General features: G+C 41.0%; 1 protein-coding gene and 1 long non-coding RNA gene across 2 annotated transcripts; both read right to left on the bottom strand.

The window, feature by feature from the left end:
* Nucleotides 1-257: 257 nt before the first annotated feature.
* LOC124859835 lies at nucleotides 258-6,034 on the bottom strand. Its single transcript, XR_007036204.1, has 2 exons — nucleotides 5,896-6,034; nucleotides 258-889 (listed from the first exon to the last, which is right to left on the bottom strand). It is a non-coding gene; the product is annotated as an uncharacterized LOC124859835 (long non-coding RNA).
* A 4,572-nt stretch (nucleotides 6,035-10,606) lies between these two features.
* Nucleotides 10,607-13,295, bottom strand: LOC124859834 (probable E3 ubiquitin-protein ligase TRIML1). The gene is made up of 2 exons (XM_047352683.1): nucleotides 13,208-13,295; nucleotides 10,607-13,093 (listed from the first exon to the last, which is right to left on the bottom strand). The coding sequence occupies exon 2, from the start codon at nucleotides 13,080-13,082 to the stop codon at nucleotides 11,448-11,450; it is 1,635 nt and encodes a 544-aa protein (XP_047208639.1). The 5' UTR covers nucleotides 13,083-13,093; nucleotides 13,208-13,295; the 3' UTR covers nucleotides 10,607-11,447.
* Nucleotides 13,296-24,729: the final 11,434 nt, after the last annotated feature.

The raw sequence follows: 24,729 nt of genomic DNA, 5'->3' as shown, positions 1-24,729 counted from the left end.
AGCTGGAGGAGGTGTCTAGGGAGAGGGACGTCTGGGTGTCTCTGCTGAGTCTGCTGCCCCCGCGATCCGGTCCCGGATAAAGCTGAAGACGATGAGTACGATTATTATAATAAATATTTGTTTTACTAAAAACATTTTCTGTAGTTACCTGTTATGGGTTTACCTGATGATAATAAAAGATAAATTATTGTGTTAATCATGGTTTAGGAGTTATTGTAAATAAATCATGCGGTTGTAAAGCAACAACTCTGGCTTGATGCAGGTTGGTAAAAATTTTATGTAAAACAGTGATTTAAACTTTTCTTGCTTATGGATCCAGTGCAACTTTATGAATAATGAAAGGAATTAACCAACTGCATAGCTCAAAAGCTGTTTGTCTATTATTTATCAGTTCAAACAAAAAAAAACAAAAAAACATTTATTAACTAACAGTCTTTAAAACGGAGTGACGGAGTAATGCCATCTGGACTGAAGGTGCAGTGCAGTATTCTTCATAACTTCCCCATACGTCATTAGGCTGATTTAAATAAATGGTCCGTGGCCATGGAAAATGAAAAAAGAACATACACAATTCCCAGGGATTCTTATTACCTGGGTAAAATAAATCTGGGGCCTTTAAATCCTAGGGCTCTTGGTGGAAAAGGGGCTAATCACAGCAGCCCTGATTGAAGGGTAGGGCCAGCTTTTAAATTTATCTCTCATTCATCATTGGCTACAGCTTCTGGGTGGGAGCATAAGTCCAAGCATCCTCCAAACAATCATCTTTGGAAAGGTAAACTTTGAAGGCCCTTCTGGGGTCCACCGGTAGAGGGAGGTAGCTCAACAGCAACTGGAGATGTAGCAGCAGGAGGACCCTTCCCACATGTAAAGGCAATTCAACCTGGAAAGACTCACATAAAGGAGAAACAACAAGAAGACAGTTAAATAATTAATTAATTAAATATTATTTCTTTGGTGCTCTGACCCCTGAGGGAGACGTAAACGCTGAGGATGAAGTACATTTGAATAAACATTTTAGGATTATGATTAGGTACGTCTTCCCCCAAAAGGGCCGAGGCCAGGCTGAGACTAAACTGAAGGAGATTAGTTATTGATTATCTGAGATGAGCGGGGAGTAAAACGCAGACCAAAATTGTATAATGATTAGTCTCGAATGGGCTTACCCTGAGTTATGACTGATGATGCGTGGATGGCCGATGCCAGGTCGGGTGAAGATAGGCTGCACCTGGCAGTGTCAAGGTGGTTAGATTAATGCCTGATAAGGCTTAGGATTGAGATGCTTGCCAAGGCATTTTTGTAAATGCCTGCCAATGGCGTGTGAGAGCCCGACGGCTGCATGAAATGCCTGCCAATGGCGATTGAGCCCGACGGCTGCATGAAATGCCTGCCAATGGCGATTGAGCCCGACGGCTGCATGAAACGCCTGCCAATAGCGTGTGTAAGTCCGACGGCTGCACGTAAGCCTGCCAATGGCGTGTGCAAGCCCGACGGCTGCATGAAACGCCTGCCAATGGCGTGTGAGTCGTCGGCTGCATGAAACGCCTGCCAATGGCTAGAATAAAACTGTCTAAAAACATGGTACATAAATTGAAATAGGAGAATAAAATATGCAAATTTAAAATGGTTTGATAAGAGAACCAGGAATAGAGAAGGAAGATTAATAATTGATCTAGTTAGAGGAAAGGATTGGATAAGGCCGACCACCACCAGTAATTGTGAGAGTTGTTACCCAAGAACTGATAAATCGTTGAGTGGATAAGACAGATTGGAGGTCAGGACAGACATACGAAAAGAACACACCGAGGAGACCAGCGGCTGAGTTGTTGGAGTGAAGAATTGAAACTCCTGGTGAGGCAGCTAAAGTGACCGCCTCGATTCAAAATGAGTTTGTGCTGTTTGATGGAGAATTTAGCATGACATGAAAGGGGCAGGATAGACTGTTAAAACGAGCAATGAAGAGAAATGCAAGGACCTTTCTTTTAGAATGTTTAAGATAAATTTTTAAATAATCGGGATAGAACTTTGGATGAGGAGTAGTTAGGACTAGCAGAATCGGATGAGCTTGATGGGGTAGTAAATTCCCCTACTCTAAGGAAGCTATAAAAGCTAAAAGCCAGGCGCTGGAAAAAATAAATTTTAAGTGAGATGAAGAAGGACCTGAAAGGAGCACTAGGAGAAGAACTTTTAAGATTGGGAGGAGTGATAAGTCTCCTCGGATCTGGCTCAGGAATGCTATGATTTCAGAGACCTTAGAGTAAAAGTTTAATGGAATGATTTGAGAAAAGGCTTGGAATGGGTTCGAAAAGTGGCCCTTAGAAGATAAGTTTATGCCAGCTAATAAACTCTTAAAGTAAGGGAGTTTGAAATGCCAGACATCGAAGCAATAAGTAATAAAAGCTAAGAAGGTAGGAATGCAAACGGGGTAAAGAGGAGTAGTAAGAGCGATGCAAAAGTTTGAAAAAGTTTGCTAAGGAAAGGAATCAGACTTGAGCGGAGGGAGCCAAGCCTGAATTACAATAATAATTAGCTGATTGGAATAGAGGAATGAGGGATTCATTAGTCAAGTATCAGGTCTTCAAGGTGGTATCTGGCAAGATTGACTTAGAAGAGGAGCGGCCTTTATTTACTTTGACTACGGCTGCATTGTCTCATAAAGCAGCTATGCGTTCCTTCCATTAGTTGCCCCAGGCGCAGCATGCAATAGAGATGGAGATTACCTCATAAAGGCTGATGGTTCGGATTGAGGAAAGAAAGTGGCCAGATGGCAGCGAACCACGGACCCTGAAGAAATCCCCCAAAACCCATGGATGAAAAACTGAATGGAATCTGCTGACGTGACGACGTCATCATAAGGGAAAGACATACCATTCCGGTTCTGCAGAACAGAGGACCAGAAAAACAGGTCAGAGCGGCAAACTCATCTAAAGAAACCAAATCTAGCAGAAAGGGGACGGAATTAACCAGATTCAGAAGGTGAGAAATAAAGGAGCGACCTGGTGAATTAAGCGCATTGCGGTATACAATGTTTTGAGATGTATTTGAAGAGAAGTTAATGCGTAATGAGAGAAGATCATCTTTGTGAGCTGAGTGAGCTCAGAAAGATGATCTTCAATGAAAATTGATGCCTGCTAAAAGAGCTGCGGCTGTAGGGTGGCTTAAAACGAAGTTCAAGCAATGCGTGATGAAGCTAGGACTGAATGTAAACTAATGCTCAAAATGTCTCAAAGTTTGCCAGGCGAAGAAATAAGGTTTGAAAGTAGAAAGAGATAGACCTGAGAGACGGCAGTGTTTTAGTCCACTGTAAATCAGTTGACTCAAACTGAACAACGCAGCGCCAACCCGATATGCAGAAAGAAAGTGTGCTCCACGATTAGACGGGATAAGATATAGATAAGGTGTATATTAAAACAGTAAATGGTTCCTTAGCGCATGATTACTAAAGGAAGAAGGTTGGTATAAATGTTCGAAAGCGTAAATGAATATTTATATGTTCTATGGAGCAAACAGGTTGCTTTTAAAAGTACATCCCCCCGCTAGAGAGAGCTAATACGAAGGTTTGCTAGTTTTAATAAGCCAAGTAAAGATGCAGATGATTAAAATAATTTGCATTGCATTTAATTTATTGTACGGACAAAATATAGAAGACGATGGTTACAAATTTAATAAATATAGGTGGTAAAAGCATTCAAGGGAAAGACTGTCAAGGATAAACGGGGGTTGTAAATTTTTAAAGTACAATTCATGGTAAATAATGAAGCAAAAGATTTAAAGCAGCATATTGATAGAGTTACTTAAGGTATTTACATTCTGTATATTTTTTAGCTATAATGATGTGTTCACATGCAAGGCTCTGACAATGAAAGGATTGAGAACCATCCGCTTGAGAGACCATCATTTTTAACTGAGATGGTATGGACCATAAAGAACTAAAACGAGGCAAACGAGCCGCAGGAATCAGAGGTAGCTTACGTCATGACAAAATTCAGTGGCGAGAATAAACCAGTCTAGGCAGCTCCTGATTGAGCGAGTTTGGACGCAGCTTTGGCAGAGAAGGATTTGTGATATGATAGAAAAATCTGGAAGCCATGTCTGAAAAGAAGGTCGACGATAAGAGAGGTATAGGTCAGTCAGTCAGTCATTTTCTACCACTTATTCCATAGTGGGTTGCGGGGGAGCTGGTGCCTATCTCCAGTAGTCTATGGGCGAGAGGCAGGGTACACCCTGGACAGGCTGCCAGTCCATCGCAGGGCAACACACAAACAACCATGCACACACTCATTCATACACCTAAGGGCAATTTAGAGTGCCCAATTAACCTAACAGGCATGTCTTTGGACTGGAGGAAGCCAGAGTACCCGGTGAGAACCCACACATGCACGGGGAGAACATGCAAACTCCATGCAGAAAGACCCCCAGTCAGGAATTGAACCCAGGACCTTCTTGCTGCAAGGCAACAGTGCTACCAACTGCACCACCGTGCAGCCCGAGAGGAATAGGTATCACACTTATTCTACGCTCAGATAACAGAGCAGAAGATGTCTCTGAAATGCTTAAAGGCGGCCGAAAGCTCGCCAAAAGGGATTCTTAGAAAGGTGGGGAGTAGATAATTTAAAGACAGCATTAAGCCATCAGGTAAAGCGAAACAGTGATCAACCTCAGGAGATAGTATATTAGAGAAAATTATCTTCAGCAACACTTAGTAGATGGATTGGAGGAGTTCTTAAGGCGCTTTCCACATACCCGGAGCTGAGACGAGGGGAAAAGGGGCCATTAGGCAGGAGGCCAGTCAAACGCTCCTACAAGCAGAGGAGGAGGAAGGAGGGCGGAATTTGTCACAAACAGTACGAGGAACCGCCAAGTCGCCAGACACTAGTCGAACATGTCGCAGTGATGCCCTGGGAGATGATTGGCTGAGGAGGAGTGCGGACCTGCCGTTGATTGGAGCAGCCAGTGAGGAGTGATTGGACGTGGTGGGGGTGGTGAGTCTTCCATGTTGAATTTTCGTTTAAACTCCATTACAGAAAAATAGACAAACCACCACAAGGGGATAGAAGCTGTAAAGGCCTGGGGCTGTAACATTCCCCAGCTCACCTGCTGTAGACGTCTGGTCACCAGCCATCCTACGTGATTGCAGATTGCCTGAAGACTGCAGTGCTTCAATCACTTACCAGCCAGGCCTTCTTTTGAACTGCTGGGGCTTCAGTTATTTTTCCATCTGGCTGTAAGCCCAAGGTCAGATTCTTCTGAGTACCTGACCTGCCTGAGCTGGGCCATTTGCCCAAACTATTCCTGTATTGCTGAGGTGGACTTTGCTTGGACCATAAAGCTTTAAAACTCTCTACCTTTCAAAAGGATGTGAAAATAAAGTTTATAGTACAAGGAAATTTGTTCAGTTTTGTTTTCATGCACAAGTAGAAAATACGCCTTTGTTTTTAAAACATCTTCAGCTTGAAGAAACTAATGAATCATTGTCATCTACACAAAACTGGTGGTGGCATTGTGTTCTGAACTTTGAACTGTTCTGAACTAAAAGATTAACAACTTTTTCAGTTTACATGTATTGACAGATTTCACCCTTATTTGTCCCGTTTGCAAACAGTGACTCACCTATTCAAAAAATATCTGGATTTTGATTTCACATATAGGAGAAGTAAACCTTTACATAAAAAAAACAAAAACAGAACGAAAAATTATGACTCTTCATGCATTACAGTGGCTAAAGTGGATAGTGTGAATGCACTATCTGTCCATCTAAACTGTGCATTCATGCTAAATGCTAACATTAATCCTTAAATATGATGTTGGAGACAAATACTTTTTTATGGTCAAACAATTGTGTTTAGAAAAATTTCTATCAATAGCTGAGCAAAACATGTCAATTTGTGTTTATCTTACCTTTTTTCATTTCAATCTGTGCTCAGAAACTGCAAGCAAGGACCGCTGGTGCAGCCATAGAGGAGAGGAGAATCACAAACCAACCACAACAGTTGGTAGCGAAGCTGGACATTCAATACACTCCAGCATCTACAGTGAGGAACCTTTCATTGTTCGTTCGTTCGTTCGTCGTCTTCCGCTTATCCAGGACAGGGTCGCGGGGGCAGCAGACTCAGCAGAGACGCCCAGACGTCCCTCTCTCCAGACACCTCCTCCAGCTCCTCCAGGGGGAGCCCAAGGCGTTCCCAGGCCAGCCGAGAGACATAGTCCCTCCAGCGTGTCCTGGGCCGTCCCCTGGGCCTCCTCCGGGTGGGACGTGCCTGGAACACCTCCCGAGGAAGGCGTCCAGGAGGCATCCGGTATAGATGCCCGAGCCACCTCAACTGGCTCCTCTCAATGTGGAGGAGCAGCGGCTCTACTCCGAGCTCCTCCCGGATGGCCGAGCTCCTCACCCTATCTCTAAGGGAGTGCCCGGCCACCCTACGGAGGAAGCTCATTTCAGCCGCTTGTATCCGTGGTCTTGTTCTTTCGGTCATGACCCAAAGTTCATGGCCATAGGTGAGGGTAGGAACGTAGACCGACCAGTAAATTGAGAGCTTTGCTTTTCGGCTCAGCTCTCTCTTCACCACAATGGACCGGCACAGCGCCCCCATTACTGTGGCAGCTGCACCGATCCGTCTGTTGATCTCCCGCTCCATTCTTCCCTCACTCGTGAACAAGACCCCGAGATACTTAAACTCCTCCACTTGAGGCAGGAACTCCCCTCCAACCTGAAGAGGACAAGCCACCCTTTTCCGGTCGAGTACCATGGCCTCGGACTTGGAGGAGCTGATCCTCATCCCAGCCGCTTCACACTCGGCTGCGAACCGCCACAGCGCATGCTGTAGGTCTTGGCTAGAGGGGGCCAGCAGGACCACGTCATCCGCAAAAAGAAGAGACGAAATCCACTGGTCCCCAAACCAGACCCCCTCCGGCCCTTGGCTGCGTCTAGAAATCCTGTCCATAAAAGTTATGAACAGGACCGGCGACAAAGGGCAGCCCTGCCGGAGTCCAACATGCACTGGGAACAGGTCCGACTTAGTGCCGGCAATGCGGACCAAACTCCTGCTCCGCTCGTACAGGGACCGGATGGCCCCTAATAAAGGGCCCCTGATTCCATACTCCTGGAGCACCCCCCACAGGGCATCACGAGGGACACAGTCGAATGCCTTCTCCAGGTCCACAAAACACATGTGAACCGGTTGGGCAAACTCCCATGAACCCTCGAGCACCCTGTAGAGGGTATAGAGCTGGTCCAGTGTTCCACGGCTGGGACGAAAACCACACTGTTCCTCCTGAAGCCGAGGTTCGACTATCGGTCGGACTCTCCTCTCCAATACCCTGGCGTAGGCCTTACCAGGGAGGCTGAGGAGTGTGATCCCCCTGTAGTTGGAACACACCGTCCGGTCCCCCTTCTTATAAAGGGGGACCACCACCCCAGTCTGCCAGTCCAGAGGCACTGTCCCCGACCGCCACGCAATGTTGAAGAGGCGTGTCAACCATGACAGCCCTACAACATCCAGACACTTGAGGTACTCAGGGCGGATCTCATCCACCCCCGAAGCCTTGCCACCGCGGAGCTTTTTAACCACCTCGGTGACTTCAGCCTGGGTGATGAAAGAGTCCAACCCCGAGTCCCCAGCCTCTGTTTCCACCACGGAATGCGTGATGGCAGGATTGAGGAGATCCTCAAAGTACTCCTTCCACCGCCCGATAATGTCCTCAGTCGAGGTCAGCAGTCTCCCGCCCCCACTATAAACAGTGTTGGCAAAGCACTGCTTCCCCCTCCTGAGGCGCCGGACGGTTTGCCAGAATCGCTTTGAGGCCAACCGGTAGTCCTTCTCCATGGCCTCACCGAACTCTTCCCAGGCCCGGGTTTTTGCCTCTGCCACAGCCCGGGCCGCAGCACGCTTGGCCTCACGGTACCCGTCAGCCGCCTCAGGAGTCCCACAAGCCAACCACAGCCGATAGGACTCCTTCTTCAGCTTAACAGCATCCCTACTGCCGGTGTCCACCACCGGGTTCTGGGATTGCCGCCACGACAGGCACCGCAGACCTTACGGCCGCAGCTGTGGGCAGCAGCATCGACAATAGATGCAGAGAACATGGTCCACTCGGACTCTATGTCTCCAACATCCCCCGGGATCTGGTCGAAGCTCTCCCGGAGGTGGGAGTTGAATACATCCCTGGCCGAGGGCTCCGCCAGGCGTTCCCAGCAGACCCTCACTATGCGCTTGGGCCTGCCGAGTCTGTCCGGCTTTCTCCTCCTCCAGCGGATCCAACTCACCACCAGGTGATGATCAGTGGACAGCTCAGCCCCTCTCTTCACCCGAGTGTCCAAAACATGCGGCCGAAGGTCTGATGATACGACAACAAAGTCGATCATCGACCTCCTGCCTAGGGTGTCCTGGTGCCAAGTGCACTGATGGACACACTTATGTTTGAACATGGTGTTCGTTATGGACAATCCGTGACTAGCACAGAAGTCCAATAACAAAACACCACTCGGATTCAGATCGGGGAGGCCATTCCTCCCGATCACGCCTCACCAGGTGTCACTGTCGTTCCCCACGTGGGCGTTGAAGTCCCCCAGCAAAATAATGGAGTCCCCGGGAGGGGCACTATCCAGCACCCCCGACAGGGACGCCAAGAAGGCAGGGTACTCCGCACTACCACTCGGCCCGTAGGCTGAAATGATAGTCAGAGACCTCTCCTCAATCCGAAGGCGCAGGGATACAACCCTCTCATCCACTGGGGTAAACCCCAACACGAGACGGCTGAGCTGGGGGGCCACAAGCAAACCCACACCAGCCCGCCGCCTCTCCCCGTGGGCCACTCCAGAGTAGAAGAGAGTCCAACCTCTCTCAAGGAGATGGGTTCCAGAGCCCACGCTGTGCGTGGAGGCGAGCCCGACTATTTCTAGTCGATATCTCTCGACCTCCCGCACAAGCTCAGGCTCCTTCCCCCCCAGCGAGGTGACATTCCACGTCCCTAGAGCCAGCCTAAGCATCCGGGGATCGGGCCGTTGAGGTCTCCACCTTCGTCCGCCACCCAATCCTCTTTGCACCGGTCCCTCACGGTTCCCCCTGCAGGTGGTGGGCCCACTGGGGGAACAGTAATTTACACATTATTCTGTGGCCAGTGTCTGCTGATGATATCAGTATACAAGACTCTTTTTTTCATTTTGTTCAGAAACCAGTCTCTACTCCTCTTTGTAATGTGCTTCTTTCTATGAACCACACTAGGGGGCGCTGCTATATTCCACCCAAAATAACATTGTGAGGTTCTAAGTTGACTCTAGAGTCCAATGATTCATAAAGTCATGTTGTGAAGAATAAGCTGTCTCAGAAACAGTATTGGACTTACTGTAAAAAAGTTATTATGAATATTATTCCAAGAATCAGTAATAATAAAAACAATTATAAGCAAATGTCAACTTCATTTGAATACAAATTATTCCTAGTTTGAGTTCTATTTTTACATTGATCCAAATAAGCTGTCTCTCTGCTCTTTACAGTTTAGGTAAGAATCCTATAAATGTATTAAACTTTAAAAATGTTGCTGCATACATTCACCTAAGTAGATGTGAAATTTTAAGTTTTACACATTTATTTCTTTTATTGATTTTTTGTGACTATAGATTCCACAAGATACATGAAACAGTTCCTTAAAAAACAATTTATTAATATACTTCTTTGTTTTTTGCTAACAAATGATTGTTAGACTTTGCAAGACCAATGTATTTTGCAGACAACATAGTGAGAATCTACTGAAAATATTCAAGCTATTTAAAAAGAAATTTGCCATTTTGCTCTGGACAAGTTTTATTTGTTTAACAGGTGTTAAACAAATACTAACAAAGCTTGTGGTCTGCTTCATCACATCAATTAAAGCTCATCCTCTTAAAAATGAATTTACTATCTACTTTACATTAGAGGTGGAGAGTTGATCGGTGTTGTGGCCATTTATGTTAAATTTTGTAAATCATAAGTTCTATTTACTTATAAGTTGTTAGAATATATTTTAGTTTGTTTGGAACAATGATATGAAATTAATTGTTTGGAATTATTATGATTTCTTTGGTAACTTTTAAACCCCTCCCAGTAATTTAAGAGATTAAGAACACACTGTGCGGCGCTTGTGGGATCAGAATGTCCGGTGTGATGACGGGAGGTTTTTTACAATTATTTTTTGACCACTTTTCGACCACTTTTTGTCCTTGTAAGATGTGTTTAAGCCAATTTTCGTTTACATTTAAGTTGTAAGAATTTGTTGGTTATCATTTTGCAAGAAATAAAAGGATATTTTTCAAACAATAAACTCGGAAGTCCGTTCAAGAAACCAGACCACCTGTTGCCACCAACGGCCTTTTTTCTTTGGAACTATTTTGGCTTGGAAACAGAAAGACCGTGACAATCGGTTTAAGTGAAAGAAAGTGTTGTTTAGTTTGTCAAGAAAAACTTAACTTTGTGTTTGCACTCTGCAGAGTGTCACTTAATTGATAGTTAAAAACAAACTTAAGTAATCTGGTGCCAATTAACTTAGGTATCTATTAGTGGGATTTTTCCATTTGTTTCTATAATGCTTGCAATTACCTTTATATAATATAATAATACATGGAAAACACCTAAAAAACAATATTGTAAGGATTTTATTTATATCCAACGAGTAATTTTCAAAACAATCTAACAATAGGAAACAATGGAGTTATAGTTTAACAATTGCTAACCTCTTAAAAGACCATATAAGCTGTGATTTCCAGAAGACGGATATTTTCAGTCTTTAAATGAACAAATAACACACAAACATAAAATACAAAATGTATTAATAGACATACATAACATTTTTCTTTTGCTCCCAAGTTTCAATGGAAAATCATCCAGCAGTGTCCCTTTTACTAATCCAGTTGTCCTTTTTCATTGAAATTCTTCTAAAGCATGTTGAGTTAAATGTTTTCAAAAACATAATTAAAAAGCTAAGCAGAGAGGCAATATAACAAAAGGCCAACAAAATCAAACTGATTTTCATTACAGTAATATGTTGAGAGGAGAATTCCCATTTAGGGCCATTTTGGAGCAACTGAATCACAAATTATAATTTTTCTTTGATTCTGTTTGTGCTTTGTTACATTAAAGCTCTGAATGGGTGAATATCAGTCACAGAACTATATCATGCATGGTAACAGTGCTTTTACAGATCACTGCAGTTTAAGGTATAAACAGTAACACAGAACATTTTGATAGCAAAACAACAACTTTACTGCATACGACTTTTATTTCCTCTTATGGTGTCACAGATCCACTTTTAGAGGCATTATGTCATTGCTGCTAACCCTTTAGAGTTCATTTACATTACAAATAAACACTGCATCAAATTATAGTATACAAGACTGCCACAGATGGATTCGTGTAATGAAAACTGGGTTGCACAATTGTAATCTGTCAGAAAATGTGTCCACAAACTAAAACAATCTCTCAGCAGTTGTTTGTGACAGGTGTGATGATCAAGGCAGCTGAATTTTTACCTCCGTCATTGACGCAGGGACTGAAGAATGGAAAGAGCTTCTCGCTGAAGTTGTATCCAGTGAAAGAGAAGATGATTGCCCTCGCTTCCACGTCATAAAAGGAAACCTGACCTTGCTCATAATCAACAAAAACTCCAACCTTTTCAGGCATCTGCCTCATTGGCAGGTTTACAGCAGGGTCAGCATTGGCTGTGAGCACATTTCCTTTTCTAAGCCAGATGGTCCAGTATCCATTCTTTGGGCTTAGTCTGATATCCCCCTTCCTGTTGATGGACCCACTCACTACTCCTAAGTCCCACTGAGTTTTGCCTTTCACCTGTACCTCATAGTAAGATTTTCCAGAGGTGAAGCCTTCTTTTGCCAGAACATTGAGGACCTGATCAAACCTTTCTGGTTTGTTCTCAATATTTCTCTTTTGGTTTTCAGTGGCAACTTGCTTCCCATCTGCAGAAACATTCAATAAAGGGTGTGCTGTGTCAGGATCAAGTGTCACATCTACAGCGTACTGCTGCTTCTCTCTAAAGGTAGGATCACACAGTGAATTTATTTTGCTTGTGATTGACATCTGCAGCTCGGCTATGGCACCTTGAATTGCAAACTGGTCAGTGTTAAGTTTCAGATCAGACCAGTCCTTCACTTTGGGTGAAGATACTGTAAGAGAAAGGGCATTCTCGAGAAATGTGAAGTCATCATCTGCAATTGAGGCTTTATTAAGTTGCTCTTTTTTCATTTTTATTTTCATAATTTCTGCCTCCAGTTCCGTAATGAAATCCTTCGCCTCTTTTTCAATCCCTTGCAGCTTTGTATTGATTACGTTAGTCAGCTCAATTTGGCTTCTGCAAATGTAATCCGTAACAACAGCTATCATATGGTTTTTGCATGACAGGGCTTCATCTGCATTATTCCTGCTCCCTTCCAACGAGCATTGAATGTGAAAAATGTTTTGCTGACGTGCCTCGATCATTTTATCAGTGCTTTCCTTTTCTTTCTCCAGCCGGGTTTTTCTTATTTTTGCCTCCTCTTCAAAAGTCACTGCCTCGTGTGTTTTATGATCTTTGTTTTTGCAGGACAAACAAAGACAGATTTGATCCACCCTGCAAAAGAACTCCAGAGGTTCACCATGAGTCTTGCATATCCTGCTTAGCAGGTCATTAACTGGCTGGATGAGCTTATGTCTCTGTAAATTGGGTAATAATAGATGAGGCTGGAGATGTTTTTTACAGAATGACATAAAACATACTAAGCAAGACTTTACAGCAGTGGACTTTGGCTCTGCACACAAATTACACAACACGTTTCCAACCTCTGCTTCTTGAAGGGGTGAAGATGCCTTCCTTTTCACAATGTCTTTGAACCTTTCTGAGATGTCAGCAATAAAAATGTTGACCCGGAGCGTTGGCTTTTGGTAATATGTCTCTTTGCACAGCGGACATTCAAATACACGCTCAACTGTTTCCCAGTGTTTTGTGATGCAATCATGACAAAAGGTGTGCCCACAAGGAATTGATACAGGTTTAGTGAACACATCCAGACAGATGGAGCAAGAAAAATTATCATCAGTCATTAGACTTGTGGCAGAAGCCATTTAAAGAAAATCTATAAAAAAGTGAAAATGAAAGTTAGAACAAAACAAAAACAAAATCTATGTACATATGACAAAAATCGACAAATAAGTAAACACAAGACTTTAAACTTTTGAAAAAATGTTACCTGCTATATGAAAGCTTCAGTAAAGGTTTCAGACTTCCAGGATTAATTTAAACTCGTGTCTGTCCTCTTTTTAGTTTCTGTTTCACTGTGGTCATGTGATCTCATTTCCTCATCTCTTTGAAACAGGTTAACCCTTTATAGGCACAAACAGCTACCGTATTTTTCTTTCATTTTCAGCTGAGCTTGGTCTCAAAGAAAACAATGTGTCGCAAATCTGAACTTCAAAGGCCTGCACTGCAGTGATTTTTATTTGGTTCTGCATAATTCATGTTCCTCTGTTGGTGTATTTCTGTCTGAAACTCCTTTCATGTACAGCTTTAACTGCCAGTGGATTTAAAATTGTGAAATTGGACAGCGAAAAATTCACAACAGCTTTTGCATAACAGGTGAATTGCGGGAATCAACACCAAAAGCTGTGTAGTCAACATTATCCTTTGTTTTGCTTTGTGGGGGAAACAGTTGCTTTTGGCAACTACAACAATATTCCTGTGTCTATGAGTAGCATTTGGAGAGGTGAAAATGGCTGTGTGTATGGTTTTGTACATTACAGGTTTTATTTTGATTTAGACAGGAATTAAAGTAAAAGTAAACACACCAGACCTAAACACTAGAAAGGGTCCCTTCAAATTTTCTGAACAAAAAAGAATATAACTTAACAGAAACAAATGTTGATGATAGGGTTCAGGTGGTTATTAGTGATTATTTCCAGGAAAAGCTTGGGCCCCCTATGGGAGAATGCTGTACCTGTAGTTTACAGAAAAATGAAAGCTAATAAGATAAGAAACAGTGGACAAAACTATTTCTAGTCAAGCGAAACCTGCCACTTAAGTCACTTAAACTGGCTTTATTAAACATTAGGTCTTTACCGGAAAAATCATTTTTAATCAGTGGCTTCATTACTGAGCTTAATCATTGTGGGAGACTTCAAAATCCATGTTGACAACCCTCAAGACAAAGGGGCAAAATAACTATATAACACATTTAAAAATGTTGGTTTGACTCAACATGTTAAACAGCCAACACATAAATGGGGAGATATTTTGAACTTAATCATCAGCAAGGGTCTGAACATTTCTTTTTCTGATGTCACCCTATCTGACCTCTTTTCTGTTATCTTTGAAAGCAGAATTTCCATTGACTCAATTAGCCAAAAATTGTTTATAAGAAAGCACTTTTTTAGAGACAAATTCCAATTGAAACTATTAACCAAGTTTACTCTTCCGTTTTCACTTTGTCTTGTAACTCAGTAAATGAGCGTATAGATAACTGCCATTCTAAAATTTCAGACATTATTCCTTTAAGTTGAATTTCGTCTTCGGTAAGAATAAATCTTCTTGGAGAAATTCTCCACTAGGAAGAAGTGAAAAAGGGAATTAAAAAGTCGAACAGTGGTGGCGAAAGACTGGGTCCCAGGAACACTGTGACATATCTAAAAAAAAATACTCGTACTCGTTGTCTTCCGCTTTATACGGGACCGTGTCGCGGGGGCAGCAGACTCAGCAGAGACGCCCAGACGTCCCTCTCCCCAGACACCTCCTCCAGCTCCTCCGGGGGGAGCCCAAGGCATTCCCAGGCCAGCCGAGAGACATAGTCCCTCCAGCAAAATGTTTTACTAAAAAAATATATATTTTACAAATGGAAAAATGCAAGGTAAACATTTTTTCTGAAATTATCAACAAAACAATGCTCATGCCTTGTTTGCTACAGTTGACAGATTAACTCCCCCCCATGTCTGTAGCATCTGAACTCCACTCTAACAAGGCCTGCAATGAATTTGCTAACTTCTTTATATATATCTTGAAACTTAGAAGGGTAGTCTGAACAGCAATATCAAGTCCAGCACCGATGTTGTGCCCAATCAAAACAATAAGGGACAAAATGACACTATTCTACCAAATTAACTACAAAAACTTAGAAGAAATTATATATCAACTAAGCTCTTCCTCCTGCTGTGTCGATATTTTACCCACAACTTTCTTTAAGAATATTTTGCCAGACATAGCATCTGATTTGATTCAAATTATAAACTCATCCATTTTGTCAGGTGTTTTCCCCCAGGCCTTTCAAATAGCAATTATCAAACTACTGTTCTAAGAGAACAATTTGGAGAAGTTGCTATGGCAAAATTACAAACCTATCTCACATCTCCAATTTATCAGTAACGTTACGGAAAAAAGTGTGTTTCAACACTTAAACACCCTTTTAACAATGAACAGCTGCTTTGGCGTCCTCCAGTCAGGTTTCCATGCTCACCATGGTACCGAGACTTCCCTTGTCAAGGTGTTCAATGACTTCCACATTAATACAGCCTGTGGAAGAACCACAAAGGGGTGGTCTTTCTGAAACAGCACTTGACTGGTTTGAGTTTTACCTGAAAGGCAGGGATTTATTTATGTCAACAGGACAAAAATCCTAATAAAATACCTTGATTTTTGTGGTTATAAAGTGAGAAAATGTGAAAAGGTTCAAAGGATGTTAAGAGTGATGACAGAAAGCATGTCAGTCAAAGAAAAGAGGAGCATTAAAGAAGCAACATGTACAGTCAATGTCACACCTGTCTCAGGTGTGACATTGTGAGACAGGTACAGAAGATATCAGGAAAACCCCCTTTGTAGACTTCCAGGGGGTCTATTAAGCAGAAGGTCTAGGGCAGGTTTTCAGTCCCAGTTCGAGTGTCTTGTCTCTAGTGAAAGATAGAGATTCCACTGCCAAGCACCTTCTCCCTCCAACCCCGCCTGTCCTTCTATGATCCAATGAAAGGCTCATTGAAAGATGAGAAGGAATCACTACCTCACACCTTCCTTCTCCTAACTCCCTCCAACCCTCATAGACCACTGCTTTCTTGCCCCCTTCATCCCTGTTCTCATTCAGTTCAATGGGCTCTAACCTTGAATACATGAATTAGAGATTAGAGCTGCTCAAAGTGCTTGAAGACATAATGTGCTCTGTATTATTGAGTTGTCTGCTCATGTTTAAACTGTGCAAATCCAGAGTAAGCATCTGTGTAGCTGGTCCAAAAATCTGGAACTATATAACAAGATGCAGAAAAGGTAGTTCTGCAGGCTAAAGTGTGCACATGTAGGATATTGAAATTGACAAAACCCCATATATTGGTGAATGATGTTGCTTTGTATATCTGTTTTTTAAGATTCTATACACTACATCAATATCTTAATGATTTGCACACACACTAAGCATATTACATTAAACAAGTTTGAACTCACACATCAAATCTGTGTTAGTGAACCAGATGGACTGTAAAATTTGGATGATTTCCATTCTTTGGGTTGGATTTGTTTCTTGCAATTTTATTTAGGTTTGGAGATGTTGCGCTTTATAATTACAGTCAGAGGAAAGGTTGCTTATGTGGCTTTCAATGCAGCCAAAAACTCTTGTAAAACAATAATACACTACACGATGTTTAGAGAAAACCAGACTTTTTTTGTTTTACTTTAAATATCAGCAAGTGTTATAAGGTGTCCATATTGGTTTTTGTGGTAGGAATTAATGAGACACCTTTCCTACTTAGAATTCTGATTTCTAGTTACCCTTTGGTAAATTTTTTCAAGTTGAAACTTGGATATTTCCACTTTCAGTAAAAATTAAAAATATTACTAAAGCATCTTTTTACCAAATATGCAAAACCGGTCATCATTAGTTTATTTAATATTAAATCATCTCACCCCAATGTGGTTACTGATCTTCTGTTCGTCCTCATCATCCACAAAACATGATAATGCCAACAAATAAGAAAATGTTTCTTGTTCTTTTCTTTTTTGTTTGTTTTTGTTTGTGTCTGTTTGTTTATTTTTATGACATAACACAAGAAATTGAAAATGCCTGAATCCTGTTTTAATGTCTTTAAACATGGTACTAATTGGAAAATGGATTATTTACTCAATTTCTTCTTGTTATAAAACGTTTAAGAATTACAGTTGTGGAGACAAATCTGAGACCATCCGTCCACCAACAAAGTTTGATCTACTCTGAGGTGTTACATTGCGTTGCCATACTAAACAAATTCAGAATGACTTCAAATGTGCTGCTGGTGTTTTCTTGTTTAAATGGGAACTTCAGCCATTTATTCCAAGTTCAACTAACGAGTGAGTGCAAACCATTTTGATGTTATCAAGTGTTTAAAATTCCCCCTTAAGATGAAATACTTTGACCTTATCTATACAGACATCAAATGTTAAACAAACAAAAATGCTGAATTAAAGATTTAAAAAAAATACGTTCTGTTTATTGTAGCCCCACTCACTCACTTCCATCATGTGCAAGTTGGGCAGACCACAGGGTTGTGTCTTTTTCTCCAGCCCCCAGACACAACACTTCTAGAAAGTTAATTAGTCTTGAGATGAAAGTTTCTCCTTTCATCCATCAGGCAGAGGAATGTGGCTGCTGAAGGAAAACTAATGCCAAATGAGAGTTCTTTCCCTCCAGTGTTTTTTGTTCTTCAGACACCCTAGCTTCTGATTTTCCAGCTTGATAAGACAAAATTGTAACACTAAAAAGCTTGTAAGGACAGCTATATCTGTCAGGATGTACACAGATTAAAAACTGTTCTTTGTTTCCTGAGCTTTTTTAAAAGCAAGGCTTTTGGAGTTAGAAAGTGGAAACTAAGTTATTTTTTTATGAAGATTGTCAATGAAAAGTAGGAACACAGGAAGTCAGATACATCTTTGAGTCAGTTTCCTGAAACTTGAAACATTTTCTTTAAAATTTAACAGCTTGCAACTGAGAGAAGAAAATATGTCAAGGATTTTAAAGTCACATGAAACAGGAGAGATTAATATGGGACACATTTTTGCCAAAATAGAAAACTGAATTCCTACCTTCTAACCTGTATAGGAAAAGCAAGCTGGGCTGCATTGTCTGAAGGATGGTTTTAATAAGTAAAACTGTGAAAATTGCTCTTAATTCTACCTGGGCACATCTCCAGCATTAATACCCAGCCAAACATTTTCTGAAACCTCAAGTGAGGTCCAAAATATCAGACAAATTGTTGCAAATGTGAAGGCAGCTATAGGCTATTTTATCTCCCTTCTCATTCATTAAAAGTCTAGTGACTATTGGATTTACACCAATTTCTGAAATAGCCTCCATACAACACAAGAGATAGTTTCTTCAGGATGCTACAACTGTGTTGAATTATTCATTTCTTCCAACTGTGAATCTTAAAATATGTGACTGAGAATTCGACAGCTAAATGTTTGCAGATTCATTCAGATGATAATTTTTTTGATGTTCCCCCTTTATAAGGACTCCTCAGGGTTTGTTGTCTGTAAATCTAGCAGATACTTTTTTTCAGCATGCTGTCCAGCATGTTTTAGATGTTTCACAGCTACATAACACCTGATGCAAATGATTGAATTACCTTCTCAGCATGCCACCATGATCAGCAAAAGTCTGTTAATGATCCAGCAATTTAAATCAGTTGGGTTACATCTACAACAGGCAATGTAGTCATTAGCTAAATATAATGTGGTTTATACTTTACTGTGTTTATGTAAAGATGCTTTAAATGCAATATTTCAATAGACAATGGTTTTTCTTAGGGTTACAATAATGTTTTGAACTGATGACAATGTGCAATATATGTCAGAGTATTTTAATTCCTTTTGTGTTAAATTATGAGCAATGAATTTTAAATAATGGAGTCATTGGATGGAAGTTGGATGTGTTTTTGTTTTTGGGATGAGTTTTGGAAAAACAAATGCACAGCTCTTTGAACGATTATGGCACCCTTGTGTAAAAAGCCTTAAAATATATTCATATTGTATTGCAGTAGCATAATCTCAAATTGATAAATAATAATAATAAGAAAACTACCTTTAATTTAAGCACATTTCTTCAGTGGGTAAAAAAGTATAAAAATTAGAACTTATCTTTTTTTTTTTACTAAATCATTAGTGCTGCTGTCATGGGCACCTTTAACAGACCTATATTTTTGTATTTATACCTTACTATTTTAAAGTAAAAGTCTCAGGTGCAGCGCTGGTGGTGTAGGGGGTTAAGCGCGCGACCCATATACGGAAGGTTTAGCCCTCGACGCTGCCGTCCTAGGTCAAGGATAGGTGACATTTGTCGCATGGCTTGACCTCTCTTTCCGCCCCCATTTCCTGTCTAACGACTGTCATCATCCAGTAAGATTGCCCTTCTGTATACCCGATCCATCGCCAATGAATCTTTCATGCCTTCGCGATCTTTCAACAAGAAAAAGCTTTTTTAGTTTCTCACGGAAAAATGGCAGACAGAAGGTTTATTCACCTAAACAAACTGTTCCTATCTGGGAGTGCCTCTTATAGGTTGAGGACTTGCTGATGTGTTTCAGGAGATCCACATGCAGATATATGCAAACTGAAAACTATTCCTCCTTTCAGTTGCAAATGATTAAGGTTGGCTCTACTAACAAGTTTTATTGTGTTAATGTATCCCCATCCTGGTCCTACTGATTTATTTTTAATGGATTTTACTTTCTAATTTATCTTCTACCATTAAGTTTTTTTTCTCAGATGCCATTGTTCTGCTGGCTTCCTCTAGCCAAGATCCACAGCATGCACTGGGGAGGTTCACAGCCGAGTACAAAGCGGCGGGGATGAGGATTAGCTCTTAAAAGTCAGGGAAAGGGTGGTTTTCCCTCTCCGGTTTGGAGGGGAGTTCCAGCCTCCAGTGGAGGAGTTCAAGTATCTTGGGGTCTTGCTCATGGGTGATGGGAAAATGGATCGGGATATCGACAGATGGATCAGTGCGGACACTGCGCCAGACCGTTGTGGTGACAGGACTCTGAGTTTTAAAGGAGGAAGTAGTCTTACACAGTAAACAGAAACAGCAAAAGAAAACTCGTGTTGTCTAGAAGCTCCTGATCTCCCTCATATATATTGTTGAGCCTTACCAACTGAGGTCTGTTAAGTAGTCATTAAACTATACTTATTAAACTCTGAATCTTTTTACATGTCAGTGCTGGAAAACTTATACTGAAAGCAATGGAGACAGTAAAGATTGTGATCCACTGATTGCTGAGTACTAAATAAATGCTAAACTCATAAATTATACAGATCCATTACACACAAGATATAAAAACTTGGATGACGTCACATTTTTTGCTTCTAAATTCAGACAAAACAGAAGTTGTCGTCTTTGGACCGGAGTCTTTAAAAAAGAAACTGCTTAGTCAATCAATTAACCTGGATGGCATTAAATTGACCTCTGATAATAAAGTAAAAAACCTTGGTGTTATTTTTGACCAGGACATGTCATTTAAATCCCATATTAAACAGGTTTCTAGGATTTCCTTCTTTCATCTCCGGAACATTGACAAAATTAGAAATATCCTATCCAGGAGTGACGCTGAAAAACTAGTCCATGCATTTGTTACTTCAAGGCTGGACTATTGTAATTCGTTACTATCAGGATGTCCACAAAATGCAGTTAAAAGCCTTCAGCTCATTCAAAATGCTGCAGCAAGAGTTCTGATGAAAATTAAAAAGAGAGATCATATTTCTCCTATTTTAGCTTCCCTTCATTGGCTCCCTGTTAAGTCCAGAATAGAATTTAAAATTCTCCTCCTCACATATAAAGCCCTTAATGATCTAGCTCCATCATACATCAGAGATCTGATTGTTCCATATGTTCCTAACAGAGCATTTTGTTCTCAGACTGCAGGTTTACTGGTGGTTCCTAGAGTCTCTAGAAGTAGAATGGGAGGCAGATCCTTTAGTTATCAGGCTCCTCTCCTGTGGAACCAGCTCCCAGTTTTAATCCGTGAGGCAGACACCCTGTCTACTTTTAAGGCTAGGCTTAAAACTTTCCTTTTTGATAAAGCTTATAGTTAGAGTGGCTTAGGTTATCCTGAGCTATCTTCCTTATTTTTTACCTCCGTCTTCTTCCCTCCCTGTTGGTTGGAGTAAGGGGGAGTCAGGTTTAGCCTAAGCCGGCTCAGTTATGGTTGAGGTGCAAACACACCCTCCATTTCTGCTACCTGTATGATCCCTTCTCTTTTCCAATGGTTATAATCAGTCTGACAGAGGGAGGTATCCCAATCCTTGTGGTTTTTGGTATAACAATGACCATCAGTGGGACCCTTTGTGGGGTGCCTTGAGACGACATTGTTGTAAATAAGCGCCGTTTAACTAAATAATCTGAACTGAAACTATCTGTGTAGTTATGCTGCTATAGGCTTAGGCTGCTGGAGGACATAACAACCACTTTCACCCTCTTTGCTACATTCTCACACTACTCTCCAATTTTGCATTGTTTGCTGTTATTTCAGCTTTTAACCTTGTTCTCTCTTTTCTCTTCCTAGAAGCTACACCTGGCCTGGCTCTGTGTCTGCCTGTGACACCTTTCTGGAGAGGGGAATTGTCCGAGCTTCTGCTGGCAACAACTTAATGCTCACCCTCTACCGATGATCCACATAGCCCTGTCTTTTAGTGTTTAACCCTTTCTCTCTCCTAGACATGGAAATTGACTGAGCTTTTACTGTAACTAATTATATGTGCTCTCTTTCAGACTCTAACCTTGAAAACTGGCTCAGAGTTTATCTGTTCTTTCTTTCTAGGTGAAATGACTAAAGGAGCTACATCCATTAACATTTACTTTTCCTTCCCATAGAAAGTACTTCTGGATCAGTGCTTATGTGTTCTTTTCGTGTCTCTGCTCTGTTCTCTCAAACCCCCAGTCGGTCGTGGCAGATGGCCACTCACACTGAGCCTGGTTATGCTGGAGGTTTCTTCCTGTTAAAAGGGAGTTTTTCCTTTCCACTGTCGCTACATGCATGCTCAGTATGAGGGATTGCTGCAAAGTCAACGCCAGTGACTGTCCACTGCCCCTACATGCTCATCCAGGAGGAGTGAATGCTGCAAGTCACTGACTGGATGCAATCTGCTGGGTTTCCTTAGACAGAAAAACTTTTTATCCAACTTGAATAAATAACTAACTCCGACTGCACTGTTCAATTGTTAGGATTAATTGGAATGTATGTACCTGACTGTTGTGAAGTGCCTTGAGACAACATGTGTTGTGAATTGGCGCTATATAAATAAAACTGAATTGAATTGAATTGAATTGATGATCACAGCTTACAGCTCATGAAAACTTAAATTCAGATAAAATAAAATTTTTTTAAATAAGACATGAGACTTTTCTTTTCTATTTTATGCACCCAATTTGTAGTTAGGGCTCCTTTTATATGAATTACTGCATAAATGTGCCATGGCATGGAAATGAATAGCTGGGCAATAGGTGGCAATGCTGAGGTGTAATGGAAGCCCGGGTTGCTGTGACAGACACCAGCTTGTCTAGATTTTTGGGTCTGGTGTCTCTTATCTTCCTCCCAACAGAACTCCATAGATTCTCTAGGGGGTTTACGTCAGACCAGTTTGCTGGCCAACAACGTTTGGCAGTGCAGGCAAGTGTTGTACTGACTTGCTGGAAAATCAAATCAGTGTCACCACAAATATGTTTTCCAGATAATACCATGAAGTACTACAAAGTTTTTCATGGTATACTTGGAAAACACAGCAGACAGATGTTATGCCTCTAAACATCTTCATAAAACACAAGTAACCAAGTTGCCTCCTAGTTAAGCACTTAGAAATCCCTGTAGCTTGTGCACCTTTTTCTACCACAATTTTTCCTTCCACTCAATTTTCCAATAATATCCTTGGATAGCACTCTGTAAACAGCATGCTTCTTTCACCATTGCTTTTTTTTGCTTACCCTCATTTTGGAGTGTGTAGACTACAACGTGTGTATTAAAATATTTCTGTATTAAGATTCTGTTTTTTGGTTCTGTATTGTATTGTAATAATCTAAGAAACTGAACTTTGGGTTTTCATTAGATGTAAGACATACTAAACAATATAAACAGAATTGCCCACTCCAAATTCATCTTTCTGTTTGATTAATCTAGATAATATATGTGACTTTCCCTTTTTGAATTCAATTACTGAAATAAGATAACTTTCAATAATATTCAAGCTTACTAATATTCCCCATTTTACAGGAGGGTTTAGTTAGCAAGTGGTGGTTTGTGGATGAAATATGTAGAGTTTCAATAATAAAGATATGAATGCACACTGTAATAAAACCATGGAATGCAAGCCTTTAATTCAAATAATTTTTCCATAGTTCAGACCAATGGATGGAAGCACTCAAGAAAAAAGGCCATAATGGAGGATTGAGTTTCAATGTTACAGTAAAGTCTGTGGTAAAAGATAGGAGCAGCTTCAATTTCTTACATGAATGGTTAGTTTTGTAGTTTTCTGATTTCTTTGCTTCCACACTTTTCCCAGAAAGCTTATCTTTGTGAGCTGCTACATGATCCATCTTCTCAAAACTGGCACTCTTCTTCTCATTGTGTGACATCTATCTATAAAACCCTTTCTTTCTGTCCATACACCTTTTTCTATCAGACTTTACAGCTGGAGCCACTTTTAATGGCTCCAAGCTGCAGCCTTTACTTGTCTGTCACAGAGGGGCTTTTAACAAGGTCCTCCACTCCCTCAGCTTTCCCCCCCTATTTTATTCACGCTGCTACCACTTTTCTCTCTTTCGAAATTTCCCCTTTCTCTGGGGGAAAAACATGCAGGTGTCTTACTCAAGCTGAAAAGAAAGGGGAAGTGGTTACCTTTTAATAAATAGGAACCTGCACAGTTCTCAAACAGCTTTAGGGCTTAGTGGAGACAAATTGTTCAAGATGTGAATTCGCTTGGAGTGGAGGTGATGTCTTGAATGAACGTTTCCCCTGATCAGTCATAACATTAAAAACAACTGTAATTTTGTGCAGCACTCTCTTGTTCTGCCAAAATAACTCTGACACACTGAGGCACTGACTCTAAAGGTGACTAAAAACATTTTGAGGTTTTGGGAGCCAGCTGATACTCAAAGTCTACAAAAAAAAAAGATTTGCCTCTACAAATTGGGTCTTTTCTGTGATTTCATCCCATTGAGATTGAGAAACTTGGAGGTCATTGTGGTGCTGAAGCAGAATGTGATTCCAGAAAGAGGTTTGTCTGGTGTAACATCCAAAAAAATTACTGGAACCATGTTTTTATGCCAGAACATTGCCATAAGTGACAAACTACATATTAAAAAGGAATTTTAATTAATATTTATAAGCAATTAATTTTTTTAAATAAAGCATATTGGTTTATGATGTGGTGTGGTTGATGGTGACATTATAACACAATTACTCAGTTCTTTTTAATAACAAATCTTATCTAAAGTTATTGGCTCTGTGTAGGTTTGCCCTTTTGAACGCTTATTTTTACCTACAATTACCATTTCATCCAATCAGATCTACATTTCTACCTATATGCAAACCATTTTGTACCCACGTACTTAGCTCCTGCAGTATAATGCTTCTTCTTCATTAAATATTTTCGATAATTATAGATGTACATGACCACAAAAGTGCTTCAATAATTCAGTTTTTTAAAACACTCAATTTGTTTTGGTTGTGATCCTAGTTTGGAACAGTTTATTCTTATTAAATATAAAAGATTGAGTCCAGATCAAAT

The sequence above is a fragment of the Girardinichthys multiradiatus genome, chromosome 23 (genome assembly GCF_021462225.1).
Source record: "Girardinichthys multiradiatus isolate DD_20200921_A chromosome 23, DD_fGirMul_XY1, whole genome shotgun sequence".
Taxonomy (NCBI): domain Eukaryota; kingdom Metazoa; phylum Chordata; class Actinopteri; order Cyprinodontiformes; family Goodeidae; genus Girardinichthys; species Girardinichthys multiradiatus.
Note: the sequence above shows the minus strand (reverse complement) of the source record. Positions and strands in the feature narration are given on the sequence as shown.